The following is a 22,846-nucleotide window of genomic DNA, read 5'->3' as shown; positions in this document are numbered from 1 at the left end:
GTAAATGGGGGAAAAGCACATGCGTGATCACGCATACACATACATATATATATATATATATATATATATATATATATATACATATACATATATACACAAACATACATATACAAACACATATATATATATGTACACATACACAGATACGTAAAAATACACGCATATATACATATATAAACATATATGCAAATACACATACATCCAGATGCAAACACTTACACATACATATATATATACATATACATATACATACATATATATATATAAATATAAATTAGCTGGGAGGGGGGGAATTGAAAAATATTTTATAAATAATTTTTAAATTTTCAGGCGTTGTAGTTGAAGGAAAGAGAGAAAGAGAAAAATATAAATTAATGAATTATAAGTTACAAGTTTATTTTACTAATATAGAAATAGGTAAGAATATCAGTAAGTTAATCAAATAATAAAATTCATAAAATTATTAGGGAGATATTTATAATAAGTGAATAAAACACATACACACAGAAAAATACACACACAAATATACATGTAGAAGATACGTAACCAAATACAAATATATATAAACACATACATATACACACATGTAGAAGATACGCACAAACACAAATACATATATATACATACATATACACACACACATATATATATACACACATATAAATACATACATACACACACATATACATACATATACAAACACACACACATACACACGCACACACATATATATATATATGTGCACATATATATACATATATATATATATATAAATTAGCTGGGCAGGGAGAGATTGAAAAAATTAATTTTTTGTTTTTAATTTATTATTTATAGTTTTTTGAATTGTCGGGCGTTAAGTTGAAAGAAAGAAATGAGAAATAGAAGGGTAAATAGGTGAATTATACGTTATAGGTTTATTTAATAAAGTAAAAAAACTAAGGATATCAGTAAGTTAATTAAATAATAAAAATTAATATAATTATTAATAAAATGTAGATAGTAAGTAGATAACAAAAACACACAAATACATACACATGAGTACACATGTAAAAAAATACACACATCAATGGGGGAGGAGCATGTGCTTGAGTATATGTACAAACACAAATACGAAAAATATGTAAATAAGCTTCGTGTTAAAAAATATGATAATTATTATTGAAAGAATTAGTAAGAGGTAAATATAAGAGAAAAGCGTATTATATACGTTATATGTAGATGGTAAATTAAATAATTAATTAAAATAGAAGGTAAGTAAATGATTAGTTGTTAACAAGTAGATAATAGACCGAGAGGCAAGTCGAAGGATACCAATTGTGATAAGTACGTAATTGAAATAATAGAGATCGAGACCTAATTATGGAAATAGCCAATAAGAGACTATGGGGCGAGAACCTTTAAATAATGACATAAGGAGTGATTAAGGCAAAGGGGGGGGGTACAAAAATGAGTTTGGTAAAGAGAGATGTAGCTAAAAAATGGTGGGATAAATAGGTGGGGGTTCTGTGGAGGGGTTCTTTTAAAATGAATGGGGGACTATATAGTTTAGGTTGTAAATAGGGTGTGTGTAATTCGTTAGTGTTAGATTTTAGGGGTGGGTTATAGTTATTATTAGAAGGGTGAGAAGTTGCTTAAGAGGTGGGATTTATAATGTTTACAATTAAGTGAGGTTTCAGTTTTTTTATTTAGAAGTTTATCTCTATCTCTAAAATTAGTAATCAGTAATTTTTCAGTTAAGCATAAATAACATGGGGAGTTTAGTGATTTACAGGTACTAGCTCTATTAAGAATTTCCCAGCTAATAATTGGGGTGAGGTTGTTTTGGGTAAGTAGTAGATAGTGGTTAGTTAATGAAGTACTATTTGGGTGGTTGGGGTTATTTAGGGAGCATTTATGCACTCTAAATCTGTCTTTGAACGTGGTGCTTGAGAGGCCAATGTAAAATTTTTTGTTTTGTGGGTCTTCAGCAGGGGCAATAGTTGCTTTGTAAACCACATTTGTTGAGAGACAATTTTGCTGGAGCGGGCATTGGGGTTTGTTAAGGCAGTTACAGTTATTTTGACCATTGTTATTATAGTTGTGGTTATTTAGTATTTTATTGTTGTGTTTTTTAATTTTATTTTCTAGATTATTTGTGCAACTGTAGCTAAGCTTAATAGTGTTCTTATTAAAAATTTTATGTAGAATATTACTAGGGGGGAAGTGGTGATTAAGAAGCATGAAGAATTTTTTACCTAATTTAGTTTTTATCATATTATTATAGAGAGGACTTTGCGGGATCTGTTATTCCTATTTGTATTGTTGGGTTTATTAGGGTCCAAGTATGTAATATTAGGGTTGGAATATCCAGATTCCTTTAAAGCATTTTCAAAGAAGGGTTTGTGTAGGTTAAAAATGCTGGAGTTAGATGAGTTTGTGCTAAGCCTTTTTTCTATTGATTTAGGGATATGTTTAATAATGTGTTTGGGGTGGTTGGACATAGGGTGTATATATAGGGGGTATGTATTATTTTTAGTGTATGGTTCATAAGTATTATTAGGGAGGTTAAAGGTAACATCTAGAAAATTTACTGTTTTTAAGTTGGAAGTTACTTCAATCTTTAGATCCATATTCTTCAGTTCCCTGATAATGTTCTTTTTAATGCCTTCGCACTTTGGGCCGCTTGCGTTTTCAACAATGATAAGGCCATCATCTCTGTAAAGTCCCACGTTGTTGTTGGGGATAAATTTTGTGATATTATATAGGATGAAAAGGCCTACTAAGTCAGTAGCCTCAGCTGCATCAAAAGCACCCATCGCAAGGTCGAAGGAGGTAGGTTGGTCTTTTTTAGTCCATTGAGAGTCCTGGCTTAGTAGGACAGTTTTACGGCATTTCAGAATGATGTCAGTTTCAAATGGTTGAACATCGGAGAAGGTAGAAGCAAAATCCAAGACAGTGTCAAAAAGGTGTTTAGAAATAGAAGGGTAGTAATTAACTATGTCAAATTGAATAAATGCAGCCTTGTTCTTGTTAGGTATTCTTTTGAACCAATTAATGGTGTCTTCGGTGTTAATCCACTGGGTTAGGTTGAATTTATTTTTGATTTGTTTATTGATTCTTTCAAGAATTGTTTTGCTGATTCTGCCAATTTCGGGTCTGGTGGGGTTGATAAGCCTGGTTTGTGGTCTGGTACGGAAGTGTTCTTTATGGTCTTTTATGAGGAGGTATGCATTTTTAGTATCTAGCTTAGCTACCCTGTTGCTTAGGTTTAAAGTATCTGTGATTATTTTACTTTCTATATTAATGTCTTTGATTAAGTCAATATTTGATTTTTTGTATGTTGAGGTGAGATTATCATTTAGAAGTTTTAAGTATTTTTGTTTGGAGACTTTGTAGAAATTTTGTGATTTATCAGCCTTGAGGTATATTTGCTTAGATTTATCTATATCTTTAATTATTTTGTCCATGTGGAGTTGGAAAGGATTTTTTTGTTTACGGAAAGAAATGTGGTTAATAATATCTGTTAGATCCGTTTCAAAAGCGGCCAATTGTTCTATGTATGGAGCTGTGTTTTTGTTGGTAAATCCGTAGTGGTTGGTTGGATTAGCTTTCCACTCTTCCATCAATCACTTGGAATTCTTCTTCATTGACTATCTGTGTACATGGAAAAGAGGAAAGTATAATTGATCTCAAGTTCGTTATGAAAATAAAAGAAAAAATTCTCTCCCTTATCATGTCCATGAATGTGTTTTTTATTTAGTTTTCAGATTAATCTTTAACTTTGATAAAATATGAACATGCTAAGGAAGAAATATATATATACATACACACACTGTTTGTTTAGAAAATCGATGACATAAATTCAGGATTATGTTCTATATATGTAAAGGAGCCTTGTCTTGGGATTGCTTTTGTCATAGTACTTCTTGAATAGTCTGATTTTCAATTTCTTCATAAAACCACTTAAGCCTTTTTAAGTTTTTTCAGAAATGAAAACCATGCAATGGACCTTGATGTAAAATTACAATAAGAATTACTTATATAGGGTTTACTATCATTATATCTTGATTTTGATGTTCATAAGAAAGTGTAAAAATAGTGCAAAACTCTTTTAGTCAAGGAATTAATTTTACCCATTCATGGATGGGCATTCTTCTAGTTCATTTATATATTTTATTTTAGTTTGTTTCACAATCTTTAAACTTGAAAATCATTAACTTTAAAATATTGATCTTTGCAGAAAGAAGTTTAGAACATTATAAAATGACGGCTGAGCCATGTGGTAAGTACTTATTTTTCTTACCTATTTTATTAAAAAAAAATAGTTTTAGCATGTTTCTTATAAAAAATAAAGAAGGAAAGAATTCTCTGCCTCAACTTGTACATGAAAATAAAAAGAAAACGATCCAACATGTGAGTTTTTAGTCATTTATGATTTTGAGGTACTTCAAATATCATAGATCTCAATTTACTTATAAAAAGTACAGGAAGGAATATATATATATATATATATATATATATATATATATATATATATATATATATATATATATAATTATTTACTATAATAATTAAATACATGCAGACACTAGTGTTTCATCCTTTCGAGAACCATCAGTGCAGGGTGTCATGATTAATACCAGTCGACCGATTTGAACTCGACAATGAAGCCATTTCTGACTCCATTAGCAAGGACCAAATCCATTTGGCCACCATTAACAGTGAGAAATACTGTTGAAATTTAAACATTTATGTTTAAATGTTTTTTAATGTCTGTCAGAGAGCTCTAACCATTATATGATGATCTGTGCATGCAAGCTAAATTGACCAACTTTATTTCAACTGAAAGTGCTCAACAATAAGAAACGAGTTTCTTAAAGGGGCTGACATAATTATTTATTATAATAATTATTAAATACCTACACTAGTGTTTCATCCTTTCAGGAATCAGTAGTGCAGGGTGTCACGATTAACACCAGTCAACTCATTCGAACCTAGCAACAAAGCCATTTTTGACTCCATATATATATATATATATATATATATATATATATATATATATATATATATATATATATATATATGTATATATATATATATATATGATAAAATAAAGTAAATTTTTTCTTTCTTAATTCAATCACTATAAAATTATAAACACTTTACATTCATTTTAATTTGATTTTAGAATTTCTTACAATTTTTCTGTCCAACCTGACTATCATAAAGTAGTATGACTTTGAGGGAACAGGCGTAACTTTTACTCACTCAAAAAAAACTCTTTCCACTCTTCCATCAATCACTTGGAATTCTTCTTCATTGACTATCTGTGTACATGGAAAAGAGGTGTTAAAATATTTATTTTAGTTGAGCAAACATGTGCCTTTTAGTTAATGAATTTGTGGTGCTTCAAGTATAATTGATCTCAAGTTCGTTATGAAAATAAAAGAAAAAATTCTCTCCCTTATCATGTCCATGAATGTGTTTTTTATTTAGTTTTCAGATTAATCTTTAACTTTGATAAAATATGAACATGCTAAGGAAGAAAATTCTTTATCTATCTACTATTATATAAAAGGAACTGGTGCGTGTGTGTGGCTCTGCCGATTTTTATGAAATTTCATGCAAATGTACTTCATGTATCTTGCAGTGTTTTTAGATAGGTTTTTTCTCTCAATGTCTTTCATAAGTATTGATGATCAATAATTGAAAAAATTTGATGAAATAAGGAACAGGCAACTTTCACAAAAATTAACACCATATACAGCCTAACATCACAAGTCCATTTGAGAAGTTTTTATTACCACACTAGCAAGCAGGTCTGGCATATAAAGTTAACAGTAGGTTCTTTGATATTACAGGGGTACATTCGAAATGAATTTTTCTGGTTAGAGCACAACTAATACATGATACTTGACTTTTGCATTTTAAATTTTGATTCAAGCCATTATGTATAAAACAATTTTATAAAATCAACAGTGGGTTCTCTACAGTGGACGATTTAATCGATTTCGATGGCAATGAAAATATGGGAATGTAAAACATTTGTTGATCATCATTCAATCCCGAGTAACGTCAGGTTTCCCTGCTTGTATAAAATAAAGTTGACAAAAATTTAGTTTGATATCTGTGGGGAGCTTGGTCGATATTCACCGATGCCTTGTATCACGGTCGTGATATGAGCATAGGTAAATGCTTTCCAATCCCCAACATGAAATAAAAAAAATAAGGTTGTCAGAAATGGCATTAAGACAAAGGTGAATTTTAAAAATTCAGTATGACTTATATTTAACAACAGGAAAAAGGCGAATGATGTTATTGTGTTGATGTATATTTATGTGTGCCCGTGTCGATTCAGCACAGTCAAGAAGGTAATAAAATTAAAATGTACAGGAAAGGAATATTACTTCTCACTGCTCTGGTATTTCCGAGTGGAGTAGTTTGATGTGGTGGTTTTTTAGTGTCGGGAGACCCAACGGAGTTAATGATTACACTAGTTGACTAGCTGTGACTGACTGACTGGTTTTGGCGTGTTTGCCCCCTTTTATCATGGACAGACCAGCTCCCAGAGAACTGTTAGGGAAAATATTTTTAAATTCTCTTTCCTTGCAATGCGATTGGCTGAAAACACAATATCCCTGTGACATCAGGTGCTTTCAACTACGTTGGCGCACAGAGGCAGATTTTTAGTTTTGTGTTCGTGGAAATTACGGCCAGGGGAGACAGAATGTCGAATTTCTCAAGTATTTTATAACGCAAAACCAAAAGATGAGATTCATAAAAGAATTATATAAAAGGGAATAAAAAAATAAGAGGTTAAGATATGGAAAGATAAAAGCCTGTGAGGAATGGATCGTTCAAAGACCTTACTTATCGTCCCCCACACATAACTCCCCCACCCATATTAAGTGACAAGATTCTAATTTTGTAAACGAAATAAGGAAATGTGTTTGTGTTTTGAAATGTCAATTTCCAAGGGTAATTCTTGGCCTGAAGACGTAATCTCCCCAGCACGGGTGATTACAGAAACATGTTTGGACATATGTAGCCATCAATGTTTGTATAAATAAATTTAATATATATATATATATATATATATATATATATATATATATATATATATATATATATATATATATATATATGTGTGTGTGTGTATGCGTGTGTGTTTATTAATACTAGATTGTTGAATGTTGAACTGGTAAAAGTATGTGAAATGTGGAATTTAAAAATATTACTTTCAAAACAAATAATAATAATAACAATATTGATAAAAAAAAAACAATATAAATGCATAAACAAAAAAATAAAATTAAGGTAAATATAAGTAACTAATTAATTTACAATTTGACATTAAGTAGAAATGAAGTATAATAGATACAGGCAAAAGTGGGCGAGTAAAAATAGGGGGACCAAGTTTTGAAAGCCAATTTATCATAATTTTTTTGTAGGTTTCTGACTACTTTTTGATCGTATTTGAAAGATTAGAGACTAAAGTTAATTTCCTAAAGGAAAAAAAATATTTGTACACGTGAAAAAAAAAAGTTATGAAAAATGTTTTCACGGCAAGCTAACCAATTCAGATAAATTTTGAAGTTAAATAAATTGATTGTAAATAAATATTAGTTTTCTGTGTCTATTTCAAAGATAATTAGTAAAGTAAAGTCCTAAGATATTGAATTAAAAAAAAAAAAAACCCATCTTGTTTATGCAAAAATAACTTAATTAGCCCTCAAAAAGCAAGTAATTTACCGTTCGCCAAAAACGCAACAAACTAAAATTTTGTAAACACAATTATAAGGAGGCCCAAAATTTCAGCCAATCGAAACGCTGTTTCAAAATGAATTCATGATAGTAAAAGGAGGTAGGGGTGTTAGATTTCTTTTTTTTTTTCCCAAAAGTGCATCCATACATTCCTATTCTAAACGTTTGTATCAATTTTTATCATTTTTTAATTTAATTATTTTTTATGGTCCTGTTTTCAAATTATTTTTTTTTTAATTATTGTTCGAGATTATATAAAAATTATGTTACACCGAAAGTTTCACATTCTTGCAAGTAAGGAAATTATTAAAATCTTGCATATAAAAATTATGCAAAATCTGTAATTTAAAAAAAAAAGTAGAAATATTTTTGCTATTATAATTTTTTTGTGTGAAAATATTAAATAAATAATGCTTAATTCAATGGTAATATTGGTAGTTCGAGAAATTAATTTTTCTTTGAGTTATATCGAATTCATTAAAACGGACTTTAGGTGCTTTTTTCGTAATGTTCCTGTAAAAATTATTTTTTTTTTTTTATTGTTACAAATTACGATGCTTTATTTATATAAAAAAACCAAAAATAAATTCTTGCGGTTTTTATTTACTACTGAAAACCATAACTTTAGTAGAGGTATTTTTTGTTTAAACAAAATAATACATTTCTACTCAGATTTAAATAAAAATAATTAGTTCATTATATTCTGCAATCATTATTTGATAAATACTGAAAATTTCATTAAAATTGGTTAATTTCCTGATTTTTGGTGAATTTTTAAGCAAAGGGAGGAGTCAAAATGTTTATACATTTTGAGCATTGTAATAAATAAGTGTATGGTTACAAGAAAAATACAAACGACTGAGTAAAATTAAATATATATATATTTTATTCTCACCAAATCAGAGATTTATAGCGGCAAGGCATTGTCATTATCAGCACTGAGTTTGCTTGAATCTCGACGAGTTACTTGCAGTAAGTTAATGACATTGTTGTCATCGGCGGTGGTGTATACGCAGGAGGCATGACGACGATGATGGTATTCAGTGCATTGGTGTCCTCGTCGCCAGCAATTTATTCGCAGTATTGTTGATGTCATCGTCGTCAGTAGCAATAATGTTGGTGTTGGCAGCAAAGTATATGCAGTAGGTTGATATCAACAATGACAGTGAAGTATACACGGTAGGTCGATGGTGGCGACAGTGATGTCGAGACGATCCCCGAGGACAGTAAGACTGTCTCGTGGTTAAAGAAGGGGTTCCTTTTATAATCCGACTTTGGCTCGAATCGGATCAAAAAATGTTTGATTTTTTTTTGTCTCTGATTGGCCAGTAAATCGCATTTTCTGATCACGTGGTATGCTGCCTACTACGTCTGCCTGGATAATGCAGTTTTGTTTTTGTTCTTTGCATAGCGTGCATAGGCGCAATCGACCTTGTGTGCATGATTGGAATATTTAATGTCCGGTGAAATGCGTGTGTAATTGCACTTTTTAGCCAAGCGGATCATACCGTAGTTGAGTGAGATCTGTTATATAACAAAGTCCACCTCAGATCTCAATCAGTCTATGTTGGTGGAATGTTTTTAGCTCATTACAAAGTCCTTGAAGCGGGCAGGGAGTCCTCCTCTCGTTATTCTCGCTGGGGGTAGAATTCCGTCTGTATTGCCTTCCTGTAATGTTGTAGGATGTATATCATGAGTTAGTATAGGGTTGTTTGATGGCTGCTGTGTAGTATGATCTTGCGATTGGTACATGGAGGAAGTGGGATTCCACTGCATAGGTGTGGCGGTCGAGGGGCCAAGCATCTGATATGTGTGCGGTGGATCCAGGCTGTATCGCCCTTTTCATTTCGTACCTGGCACATCACATCATTTAATTTTATGACTGAAATTTCCTACCCAAGATAGATGAGATGCCTGGGTCACTCTTGATTGTGGCCGATGGAGTAAGACCTTGTCGCCCACCTGTATTGAGTCCTTGTAAGTGGGGTGATGTTCATCCCTCTCAAGTTTGTGGTCAGCCTCATCGTTGGCCAGAGCGACGTGGTGATGAACCTGTCTCAATAGGGCGTTGATCTTCATGCCATATGCTCCCGGATCATCGCCTCTGACTTCTTTTCTATGAAGCGTAGGTAGGCCGATGTTTGGGTGACAGCCAGTGATTGCGTAGTGGAGAGAGACGCCAGTGGCACTGTTGATAGTGGCGTTCATAGATGAGATGACGGATTCAAGGATATCTGTCCATTCACAGCCTCTATCTTTGCACAGCATGTATAAGGCATTCTTCATCGTGTGGTGTTGACATTCAATGTTTCCTGAACTTTGTGGTCGCCAAGGGCAGTGGAGTTCCTGCATAATGGACATTTGGCTACAGAATTGTCTATAGACCTCTCCCATGAAGTGTGTACCTCGGTCCGAGGATACTATGCGAGGAATCTCCCTATGCTGAAGGAAGCACTGGTACAATCCACGGGCAGCATCAATGGCGCGGTCCCTTGCACATGGTATGGCCAAAATGGTCAGGACGTATCGTTTCCCCTTTGAGTTTGGCATTGTCACAAAGTCTATGTAGATAACTTCGAATGGTCTCTGTTCCCATTTGCAATGACCGATGGGCCAATAGGTACATCTGCCGTAGTTCCTTTTACATTTTGCGCATGTGTCGCAAGAGTCAACATAGGCCTTAATGTCGCGGTTTTTGAATTCCCACCAATAGCTGGACATGAGCTCTTGCAGGCATGTGATGCCTGAGTGGTTGTTGTTCTCCTGTGCTTGGGAGAGGTATCTGGCACGGTGTTTATATGGTACAACCAGCTTGGGGGAGTTTTTGCTGTCTTTTATCATCAGAACAGGTGCCTGGTTCCAGAAAAAATTGCTGTAAGTGCTTTTTGAAGAACATAGCTGCAGACCTTTAAACTCGTCAAAGCACCATGATGAGATGTATATGCGTAATTCCGAACCACTTTGTTCGAATGTCCAGCCTACTGGGGTCGGGTCATGCAGAGTTTTAATTTTCTTCTGTCCGCAACCTCTGCTGAGCATGTCTGCCCATATGTTTGATTCGCCTAAGACGAACTTATAGCATGAGATTTCCTTTTGCCATTTCTGTATTTTGACATTGTTGAACTCTCTCTGGTCCAAATATGTCAACGATGATGGTCGGTGAAAATAACAAAGAGGCGGTTGCATAGGAAATAATCGAATTTCGTTATAGCCCATTTTACAGCATATGCCTCTCATTCCATCATAGACTAGTTCTGTTCTGTAGATTTGAATGCTTGGGAAGCAACCGTTATGATGCTTTTCTTCCTGTTGTCGGCTTCTTGCATCAAAATCACTCCACACGCGATGCTGCTTGGGTCGGTGGTGAGAGTGAAAAGCTTGGAGAAGTCCGGGAATGAGATGACGGGTGGTGAGGATAGTCATTCTTTGATCTTTCTGTTGGCTTTCTCTGTCCAGGTGAATGGCTTATTGATCTTGTTGAAAACGTGTATGGCAGCCATTAGTTTTGAGAATGTGTTCGACTTGATTTGTTCCTGTAAACATGTCTCAAGGAACTGTGTAATCCATACCAGTCAGCAAATGAGGCTTTGTAATTCCTTTCTTGACGTTGGGTGTTGTATTTCTCTGATTGCCCGAACGTATTCAGGAAACCTTCACTGCTTACGATCTGTCCGAGAAACTTTGCTTCGGATGTGAGGAAGGAGCATTTGTCTGGGTTTAATCTGAGTCCAAAATTTCGAAGGGCAGTAAAGAGCTGTTCCAGAGCATGTATGTACTCATTAAATGTGCTTGCATGAAGCAAGTTGTCATCGATGTAAGTTGAAATGTTATCACGTGACATAACCGTGGTCAATGCTTCTGCTACACAATGAGAAAAAATCTGCCCAGCAGTGGTAAGGCCGAAAGCCAAGCGAGTGTACTGGTAGCATTGATCCTTCCACATAAATGCCATTTTGTGTCAGTCCTGCTTGTCGATCTCAATTTGCCAGTAGCCGTTATGCAGATTCAGGGAAGCAAAATATGTATTGCCTTTGCCGATCTTATTAAATAGATGGTCAATTCTTGGTATCGGGTAGGGATCAAGATCGACTAAAACTTTGTTGAGTGTTCTTTTGAAATTAGCGACCACACAGATCGATCCATTCTTCTTGCGGAGGGTAAACACCGGACTGTTAAAGCCTTAGGGTCTTTATATTTCTCGACGATGCTTCCAGAGCCTGAGCGATTGGGTGTTGTTTCTGACTACGAAACCGGCTTCAGCCAGGTTAGCTTTTCTTCTAACGTCTGGGTATTGGGCTGAGGTTCCATCGTGAAGTGATTCTGGATTAGAGCGGATTGGGGGTTCATGTATAGGATCATGGACTGATGACATTGGTACCCCCATATGGGAAACGGTATACATACTGTTTTTAAACTATAATTATCCACTGACACATGTTTCGCCATCTACGACTCATCAGAATGGCTGAATCTAGCGAGATTCGAAATTAGGACCCTATAGTAAGAAGGCCAAACTCTTACCACTCGTCCCCCTCGCTGACTGTTTGGATATATCGCAATTTATATAGATGTTATTTGTTTTTATTTTTGCAATACGTTTTGAATGAATTCAATTATTTACGAAAGTGCATTTTTACCTAAATGTGAGTTGGGAATAATTTTCCCTTTAACCAATTTGGTACCCCCATATGGGGAGCAGCATATATATTGTTTTCAAAATATATTGTTTTTAAAATATTGTTTTTAAAATACATTGTTTTGAAGATATTGTGTTTTTTAAATATATATCTATATATATTGTGATACATTTATTAAAATGTCTAATAAATTATTTTATTGATTTTTAGCCGAGAGGAGATATATTTTCAGTATATTTTATTCACTGTATCATTTTTGCGCCAAAAGGATTCAATTCGTGTCTGCTCGGTCACATTTTGTAAACAAAACAGAAAAAAAGGGGAGGAGGAGGCCTGAGAGCTGGAGAAGGGAGAGACAGATACTTTGAACGAAGAGTGGAAAAGGAAAGAGAAAAGAAAGATAGAGAGAAATAAACCGTATATATAGAGAGAAACTGTGTAGAGAAAGAGAGAGATAGATCTTATATAGAGAGAGGGGCCTGAAAACAGTTGTCAACAGGCAGTGGAGCTTCGTGCTTCAAAGCGACAAGACGTAAATCAGTGAAGGTCAGGGTGGCGAAGCCAGCAAAAGACAACGGTGTGGTAGCGGCATCGCGGAGGTAAATATCAACGACAGCAGCCGATGATCAGCGGTCAAAGTTAGAATATTTACAATAAAAGAATGAAGCTAGCGAAGGAAGGAATCATGGAGCATTGAAACTTTTACTATAAATCAAGGGCTTTGATGAGCTTCGGAAACGAATACTTGGAGCAATTAACACGCACGTGCGTAATGAAACATAAATCATCCGAAGGACAAAAATATGAAAAATAACCTGCGCGCGCGTAATCGAACATAAACAATTTACAGGAAAGAAATATATACATAAAAAAAAGAGATGAACGAAAGGTCACATTTCAAAGGACATTAAGTGAGTTTTTCAATCAAAACTTTCATTCCTCCAACATCTCTCTCTTACCCTAGAACCTGTGTCTAATTGAGCAGACGATTTCTTGTTTTATGTGAACATTGACGGTTGATATATTTTTCTCTCAATCATTAAATCATTTCATTTAGTTAGGCATATTTAATTTTCTTTTCTTGAATTGAATTTTATTTTATTTTTATATAAATAAAAGTTTGTTAATTTTTCGACGATACTTGTCCTCGTTATTTCTCATGTGATTTCGTTGTCCAGTACATTTCATTTTATTGTTGTCTTCGGGACGGTTGTGCCATTCCCTTAACAACGCATTATCAAGGAACCTGGGAAACTTTATTTTTTTTATATATTTCATTACGTCACCCATCTCTACCGTCCCCAGTAGGACTGGGATACATCGTAACAATATATATATCTACGCTTACACATACATAAATACATATACACAAACATGTACACATGCATGTATACACAAATATATACACACCTAGATAGGGACACACATATGTACATATACATGGCCTATGCATACATATACACATACATATACATATAAATACATATATACACATACATATACACACATATACATTTATACCCACATACATACATATACATACATAAAGATACCGAGATACGTACATGTACATACAGACGCATAAGCATAGATGTAGTAAAAGGTAAGTAAGCGAGTGAGAACATTAATAATAATAGTATTCTGAGCACACCTGTACAAATGCATACATATATGCATACAGATACATCTACATATTCTTACATATGCATACTTCTATATGTCGATAATTATAATAGTAATTAGTAAGTAAGTGGGGGATAGTTGAATACCTGTACAGATAAATGTGTAAATGATAAAAGATAAGTGAGTGCATGAATAGGGAGTGTAGGATAGATAGTGGAATATATATATATATATATATAATATATATATATATATATATATATATATATATATATATATATATATATTAAAATAAAATAAATATGGCATAAGGGTATGGGAGGGAGGAGAATATATCAGAAAATATATAGAAATATATAGGATAAGTAGAATACGTAAAGAGACAGTATAATAGGAAGAAAAGGGGTGCACCCAATAAATAAGTAAGTGAATTGGTTACATAATTAATTTATGAATATTCAGGAGGATATTAGGCTAGATTCCTAACAAGTAGGGAGTGTGGTTTCTAGACGATTATATGGTTAATAGTTTTGTGGAATTATGGTTCTAGGTAGGTATAATTACAGAGTTTGGGGAGGGGTCTAGAGTAGTTTTATGGAGGTTAAATACTTTACTTACTGCTCTAAGTTGAGGTATTTGATTTTAAATACATTATAAACTATTCCATACCCATACTTATATGGGGACATCTACATATTAAGATATATACACATGTATATAAGCCATTGTATAGTTATACATCCATGTATGTGCCTATATGTGTCCACATGTGCAGGTGAAAACCTATACAGTTACATGTACAATATTTTCCCAATAAATTGGGGAAATTGTATGTGGGATATGTTGGGTTAGGTGAGTAAATTTAATTAAAAATAGCAATGCATGCAGATTACTAGGTAATTGTATGGTAGATAAAAGTTAAGTGGGGTTTAAATTGGTAGTATTGGAGTTATTTTGTTGGATTTAGAGGAGGTAGGGTAAAAAGGTAAGGTAGGATAGGGTATAGGAAGAATGGGATAAGAGGGTTTAAGTGTATAGATGTTACAGTAATTAGTTGTATGTGATAAATGGTTGTACTGGGTGTATGATTTGGCAGATTTAGAAAACGTTGTCTAAGGAATGTTTCAGAAAGGTGTATAATTGCTAAGGAGGTGGGATTTGTAATGCCAACAGTTTATGGTAGTTTCATGTTTTCAATTAAGTAATGTATCTCTATCTTTAAAAAGTTTCTTGTTTAGGCAAAAGAAGCATGAAGAATTTAAAGATTTACATATGCTAGATTTTTTAAGAATTTCCCGAAGTAATGGTTGGTGTAAGTTTATTTTGGATTAGATGATGATAGTGGGAGGTTAGTGAGGTTTTGTCAGGATAGTTGGGCTTTGTAAAGGAGCATTTATGTACTCTAAATCTGTCTTTAAAAAAGGTGCTGGCTAGACCACTATAGTATTTTTTGTCGTTTGGGTTTTCTGTGGGGGAAATTGTACCTTTATACACTACTTCTGTTAGTAGACATTGTTGATTAAGTGGGCATTCAGATTTGTTGATGCAATTACAGATACTAAACTTCTGACTGACCAACAATATGGATTTAGGCAAGCCCGTTCCACAGCAGACATCCTAACTGTAATCTCAGAACGTATATACCAGTCACTGGACAAAGCGGGGGAGGGTAGAGCAGTAGCTCTAGATATATCTAAGGCTTTTGACAGGGTATGGCATGAAGGTTTCTCAGGAAAATCAGATCATATAGTATCACTGGAAGAATACTTAACATAATTAAATCCTTCTTAGATAAGAGAAAAATCCAGGTTTCCTTGACCATCGTACATCTAAACAATATGATATAAATGTGGGAGTACCTCAAGGGTCTATCCTAGGACCTCTATTATTCCTAATATTCATAAATGACCTCCCTGACAAAATTGTCTGTGAGATGGGTATATATGCTGACGACACCACCCTCTATAACAGACATGACAGGAAAACAAATGAACACATATCTAAAGACATGGCAGAAACACTAGAGGATGACTTCCGATCTATAGTAGAATGGGAACATAAATGGATGGTCACATGCTGCCAAGTCTAAACTTGCTTCCTTCAAAAATTATATGAAACCTTCTCTACCACCAATAGCAATGGCCAATGACTCTTTATCTGAAAGTACATCTTTTAAACTCCTCAGCCTAACGTTCACAGGAAACATGAGTTTGAACGATTACATTGAGAGTATTGCCAGGAATGCTGCGAAGAAGGTAGGTTCTCTCTACCATGCTAGAAATCTACTAACGCCCGAAAGTATCCTGTACCTCTATAATGCCACCATTCGCCCATGTATGGAGTATTGTTGTCATATTTGGACTGGTGCATCTGCCACTAGTCTCTCACTCCTAGACAAGGTTCAAAAGGGAGTCGCTAACCTGATAGGTCTTGAACTGTCATCTAAACTTCAGCCTCTGTCCCATCGATGAAATGTAGCATCTCTTTGCCTGTTCTACAAGTACTTTAACAGTGAATGCTCTGATGAACTGCAAGCACTTGTGCCCCCTCAACGTAAATAACCCCGAAAAACCCGACACGCAGCTAAATCACATGTCTTCACAGTAAAGATCCCTAGATTTAAGAGAGCTTTCTACTCCAGTAGTTTCTTCCCCAGAACCGCTAGACTTTGGAATTCCCTTCCGGGTCCCTGCTTTCCATACTGTACTGACATGCAGAAGTTCAAGTGTAATGTGAACCGATATCTTGCTGCCCAACTCCCTACATAGTACCCGTGATGCTTATGTCCCTGATAGTAGCCTCCTACATCAAAGTGGCAATGTGCCTTGTTTGAGGTGAAAATGTAATAAAAAAAAATTAATATTGTCAATGTTATTTGTATTTTTATCCTTGTTAAGTATCTTCCTATTATGTTTTTTGATTATTTTTCCAAGTTGTCAGTACAGCTGTTGCTAAGTTTAATTGTGTTTAATCATGTTAAAATGCAATTTATTTTCTTTTGATGGCTTGATTGTTTCTATCTCTTCTGATGAGTTAAGGGCAAAATAGATTCACTGATTGATATAATAATTAAGTTATTGATTTTGTGCTACAAAAGAAATACTGTCAAGAATTTTAAATGTCAGCTGAATTAAAGGAATAAATTGTAAGATGGTCAATATCATGAACTTTAAATATAGACTTTTATCATTCATTCTCTATATTGCTCTGTAATTACATTGATATTCTTAAATAAGGATTTTTTTTTTTTTTTTTTTTTTTTTTTTAATTACATTTTCACCCCAAACAAGGCATATTGCCACTTTGGTGTAGGGGGCTACTATCAGGGGAAACATCTACTGGGGTACTATGTAGGGATTAGGGCAGCGAGATGTTGGTTCACGTTGCACTTGAACTTATGCATGTCAGTACAGTTGGGGAAGCAGTGACCTGGAATGGAATTCCAAAGTCTAGCAGTTCTGGGGAAGAAACTACTGGAGTAAAAAGATCTTTTACATCTAGGGATCTCTACAGTGTGGGGGTGGGATTTTGCAGCTTGTCGGGTCTGTCGAGGGTGTTCACGTCGTGGGGGCACAAGTCCTTGCAGTTCTTCAGAGCATTCACCATTATAATACTTGTAGAACAGGCAGAGGGATGCAACGTTTCGACGATGGGACAGAGGCTGAAGTTTAGATGCCAGTTTAGGGCCTATCAGATTTGCGACTCTCTTTTGAACCCTGTCAAGGAGTGAGAGACTAGTAGCCGATGCACCGGCCCAAATATGACAGCAATACTCCATACATGGGCGAATAGTGGCCTTATAGAGGTACAGGATACTTTCGGGTGTTAGAAGTTTTCTAGCACGGTAGAGAGAGCCCACCTTCCTTGCAGCGGCCCTGGCAATGCCCTCGATGTAATTGTTCCAACTCATGTTTCCTGTGAACGTTAGGCCAAGGAGCTTGAGAGATGTACTCTCAGATAAAGAGTCGTTGGCCATTGCTATAGGTGGTAGAGAAGGTTTCTTGTAATTATTGAATGAAACCAGTTTTGTCTTGGTGGCATTGAACGTTACCATCCATTTTTGTCTCCATTCCACTACTGATTGGAGGTCATCCTCTAGTGTTTCTGCCATTACTTTTTGATATATATTATAAGGAAATAAAGTATATTTCCACAGAAATATATATATATATATATATATATATATATATATATATATATATATATATATATATATATATATATATATATATACTAGCAAAAGTACCCATTGTTGATTGTGTTCAAAAACAACCTACAGAAAATGGACTCTGATTTATGAAAGTATGATAGGTTATGAAAAGGAAGGGTTGTAAAGAGATAGCTTCGAATTCGGGGGTATCAAAACCAAAGCAAAATATGATGAAAGTAAAAATAAAATAGATAAACCCCATAATTTATTACACCATACCTGTTCACACTGAAACACTTATCACAATATTCTGTGGATCTATATTAAAAAACCTTGTTAAACTTTGTGACATATTTCCATTCTATGAAGGTCAGGCGCAAACGGACACTCCATAATTTTATTATACCATATTTCTTCAAGCTGAAACATAATTATCAAACTATACTTACACAAAAAGATATGAAAAGTCTTTATTAAAGTTAGTGTCTATTTTCATTCTATGGAGGCCAGGCGCGAACGCAGAACCCACAATTTTATTATACCATCCCTATTTAAGTTAAAACATACTTATCAAAGTATTCTTATGTACATCTATATCAAAAACACTTGTAAACATTTTTTTTTAATTTTTTATTTCCATACTTTGTGGGCCAGGCGCGAACGCAGACCTCACAATTTTAATGAACCACCGTTCTGCAGGATCAAACATACCCATTCCTGTGTTTCGATAAATCTTCTATCATTATATGTAATCAGTTTTTTAAAATAGTCAACCATATAGGAGTCTATTCGTGACCACACACACACACACACACACACACACACACACATTCAGCTTTATATTATATATATATTATAGTTAATTAGTATACTTGAGCAGCATTTTCTCCTTTATGCACATTTCATTGAAGTGCAGAGACAACTCTTATTTGTTTCTCTTACAGTCGATTTTTTCTTTTTGACGGACTAGTTTCTGAACATTCTGTTCAGATGTAAAAAGAAATTTGCTGTATTCACAAACGATACTATAAACTATAAACTATAAAGAAATAGTTGACTCTCAGTTTTTCTAAGTTCCAAGAACTCATTGAGTCGCCCGTTGCACATCCAAGTAAGAAAACATTCTGTGCCTAACCCCACCCCCATCTGTCAGACTTTATAACTCTTGGAGGGGAAAATTGAGAGACTCTTTTGTTGATTCAATGTTTTCTTTTTTGTTCTTTTGTTGCAACGCCATTCGAATGTTTAATTTTCATATATAAAATAAAATAAAAATGATACAAAAAATAAAAGAAATGTAAAAAAAATTTCAACATCCGAATTTCAAGTATTCCTTGCTATTCTCTATTCATTTTCTCCTTGAATAATTCTATCTTTGATCAGCAACCAAATCTCAGTTTATTGTTGTTTTGTTGACATTTGATCGTGTGACTGTAGCACAGAGGATCACCCAGATTACAAGCTGTTACCCTAATTGCCTAATCCCAACTGAAGTCAGTTTGATACCTGAAGTCAGCTCGACACCTGAGGGTGAGATTTGACGAAAAGCAATCAGTTAGCACGTCCTTGATGGTAAACTCCTTTACCCGCCATTGAAAGCCAATGCCTGCACTAACCCTAAGTCTGAGTGCTGGGGTCAAAGTTAATGCTGTGCCTTAAAACCAGATCGAGGATGTAATATTAGGTCCAAGTTGAGTGCAAAGTAGTTATCGAAGTACCTTTTTATATTGTTAATAAACAGAAGCCTTACTGTGAGAACTTCCGTTTCAATCCAATTCAAACAGTGATTCAGGGTAGTGTGTGATGGTGAGTGAATTTTTAAATCTTTTTAAATAGTAAAGCCGGAACAAGAAATATAATGTATGGATGTGACCACTCTTTTTTGACAAAAGGTTGTTTGAATTGGCAATTATCTCAGGATGTAGTCTTGTGATTCCAAATTTCTCACATCCAGAGTGGCAAATAGGTTGGTCTGTGGTGGCTAAGTTCAAGTTACATATCCACAAAGGTTAAAGTAATGTTTTATTTACTTCTATGAATAAACCTTGGGTATATATTACTTTTTTTTATTGATACTCATATGTGTGTGTGTGTGTGTGTGTGTGTGTGTGTGTGTGTGTGTGTGTGTGTGTGTGTGTGTGTGTGTGTGTGATGTTATAAGTTCAGACATCTCCAATTTTTTGTGAAATTTTAATTATAGATATTAGGCATCAATATTCTCCAAATTTCAGTTTCCAGACATAATATGGGTATAACTTCACGTTTGAAAATTCAATTAATTCAAATTTGCATTAAATTTGATTTTTATTCATTTCACCATTTCGGCAAGATTCCAAAATTTCGATTTCTTCATAAAACCACTTAAGCCTTTTTAAGTTTTTTCAGAAATCAAAACCATGTAATGGATTTTGATGTAAAATTACAATAAGAATTACTTATATAGGGTTTACTATCATTATATCTTGATTTTAATGTTTATAAGAAAGTGTAAAAATAGTGCAAAACTCTTCTATTCAAGAAATTAATTTTACCCATTCTGGGATGGGCATTCTTCTAGTTCATTTATGTATTTTATTTTAGTTTGTTTCACAATCTTTAAACTTGAAAATCATTAACTTTTAAATATTGATCTTTGCAGATACAAATTTACAACATTATAAAATGACAGCTAAGCCACGTGGTAAGTACTTATTTTTCTTATCTTTTTTATTTAAAAAAACATACTTTTTAGCATGTTTCTTATAAAAAATAAAGAAGGAAAGAATTCTTTGCCTCAACTTGTACATGAAAATAAAAATAAAATGTTTTTTTAGTCATTTATGATTTTGAGGTACTTCAACTATCATGGATCTCAATTTACTTATAAAAAGTATAGGAAGGAATTTATATATACACTCATGAGCAAAATAAATGGGCCAAGAGTGAAAGAAGGAAGAAATCGATTTTTCAATATTTTTCCATGAATTTTTGTTGATTTTAACTAAAAATTTCTATTTTGCAGATCATTATTATTATAGCATATAATAATAAGTGGAAAAATTAATCCTAAAAATGGTAGAACCGCATCTTGGCGAGGATATTGCAGGATTAAGGCAGTCCAAAATGACTTACAAGCAGATTTTTAATATTTTAAAATAGGAAAAAGTGAAAACATCTCTTTCTGTAGTGAAGCGAATTGGTCAAAGGTTCGAAGTCGAATGCTTGGTAAAAGGGAAATCTGGATCTGGTTGCCCTAGAGCATTCACTTTGAAGGACGACTACAAGCTTAAATTAAACGTTTTGAAGGATTGAAAGAAAACTTATGCTGACCATAACAAAGAATTCAAAACGGGCTGGAAATTCTCTTTCTAGAAATACAATATCTAAACGAATAAAAGAAATGGGATTTTCTTCTAAAAGGTGTGCAAGGAAGCCATTTTTATCTGAGAAGAACATCAATGATAGAAAGAGATTTTTCTTGTATTATGGCAAGAAAGATACAGACTGGTTCAGGAATGTTTTCTGGACAGATGAATCAAGATTTTGTCTTGTTAGTGATGCTCCCGAATGGTGCAATCGAAGAACTGGAGAAAGGTTTTCACCAAGTTGCATAAAAACGACAGTTAAACATGGGAATGGAGAGATAATGGTATGGGGAACTTTTACTGCAGCAGGAGTTGGGGAACTTATTAGATGTGAGAAGTCAATCAATGCAAAGGAATACATTCGAATATTAGAAACAGGACTGTTACTAAGTATCCAGAAGCTGGGAATATCTCAGAACATTATTTTTCAACACGATAATGCCCCTGCACACACCGCTAAAGTCACAAAAAATGGTTTTCTGATAATTTAATTAATGTGATATTTTGGCCATGTCAAAGCCCCGATTTAAACCCAATTGAGAATATTTGATCCATAATGGAAAATCTACTACAGTGTAGTAAATAATGGGCAGTTAACAATTCTCCCACTATCAAACAATCATGAGGTTGCTTGCACGGCAACTGACAAGGGTAATCTGCTTGCCAGTCGGTTTGCCTAAAACTCCACACTGTACCAGGCACACCACTTCCTCCCCGACTTTCTTTTGCGAACAGATGCCACAGTAGACAATTTGAAAATCACCCCTCTCAGGTACATGGTATCATAAAAGAACGTAGACACCTCAAAAGCATGTGGACCCAATCTCATCCCGGTTGTGCTATTAAAAAAATGCTCTGCTGAGGTTGCTCCAGTTCTCTTCAAACTTTACAACAAATGCCTTAACGAATCTTGCTTTTCCGACTGCTGGAAAACCACTTCTGTGGTACCAATCTTTAAGAATACTGGTGAAAGAACTGACCGACTAAATTGTCGCCCCATTAGCCTCCTCCCGCTTTTCGCTAACAGCTGCTAAACTCCTGACTGACAATCAATATGGATTTAGGCAAGCCCGTTCAACAGCAGATATCTTAACTGTAGTCTCTGAACGTATATACCGTTCACTGGACAAAACAGGGGAAGGTAGAGCAGTAGCCCTTGATATATTTAAGGCTTTTGACAGGGTATGGCACGATAGTCGTCTAAGGAAAATTAGATCATATGGTATCACTGGAAGAATACATAATGTAATTAAATCCTTAAGTAAGAGAAAAATCCAATTTGTCTTCGGCGGTGGTACATCTAAACAATATGATATAAATGCAGGAGTACCTCAGGGGTCTATCCTTGG

General features: G+C 34.2%; 1 protein-coding gene across 3 annotated transcripts in view; it reads left to right on the top strand.

The window, feature by feature from the left end:
• The window catches only part of LOC145286134 (caspase-3-like), a 113,134-nt gene that overhangs the window by 55,426 nt on the left and 34,862 nt on the right, over positions 1 to 22,846 (top strand). For all 3 annotated transcript variants that reach the window (XM_080134849.1, XM_080134850.1, XM_080134848.1), the window contains 2 exons: positions 4,220 to 4,261; positions 20,792 to 20,833. In XM_080134849.1, coding sequence (XP_079990975.1) covers positions 4,220 to 4,261; positions 20,792 to 20,833 — 84 coding nt within the window. The remainder of the gene's footprint in view (positions 1 to 4,219; positions 4,262 to 20,791; positions 20,834 to 22,846) is intronic.

This window comes from Euprymna scolopes, chromosome 10 (genome assembly GCF_053919585.1).
Source record: "Euprymna scolopes isolate OS-2025 chromosome 10, ASM5391958v1, whole genome shotgun sequence".
Classification (NCBI taxonomy): Eukaryota; Metazoa; Mollusca; class Cephalopoda; order Sepiida; family Sepiolidae; genus Euprymna; species Euprymna scolopes.
The sequence above is the reverse complement of the archived record's forward strand: the minus strand, read 5'-3'. Positions and strand labels throughout refer to the sequence as shown.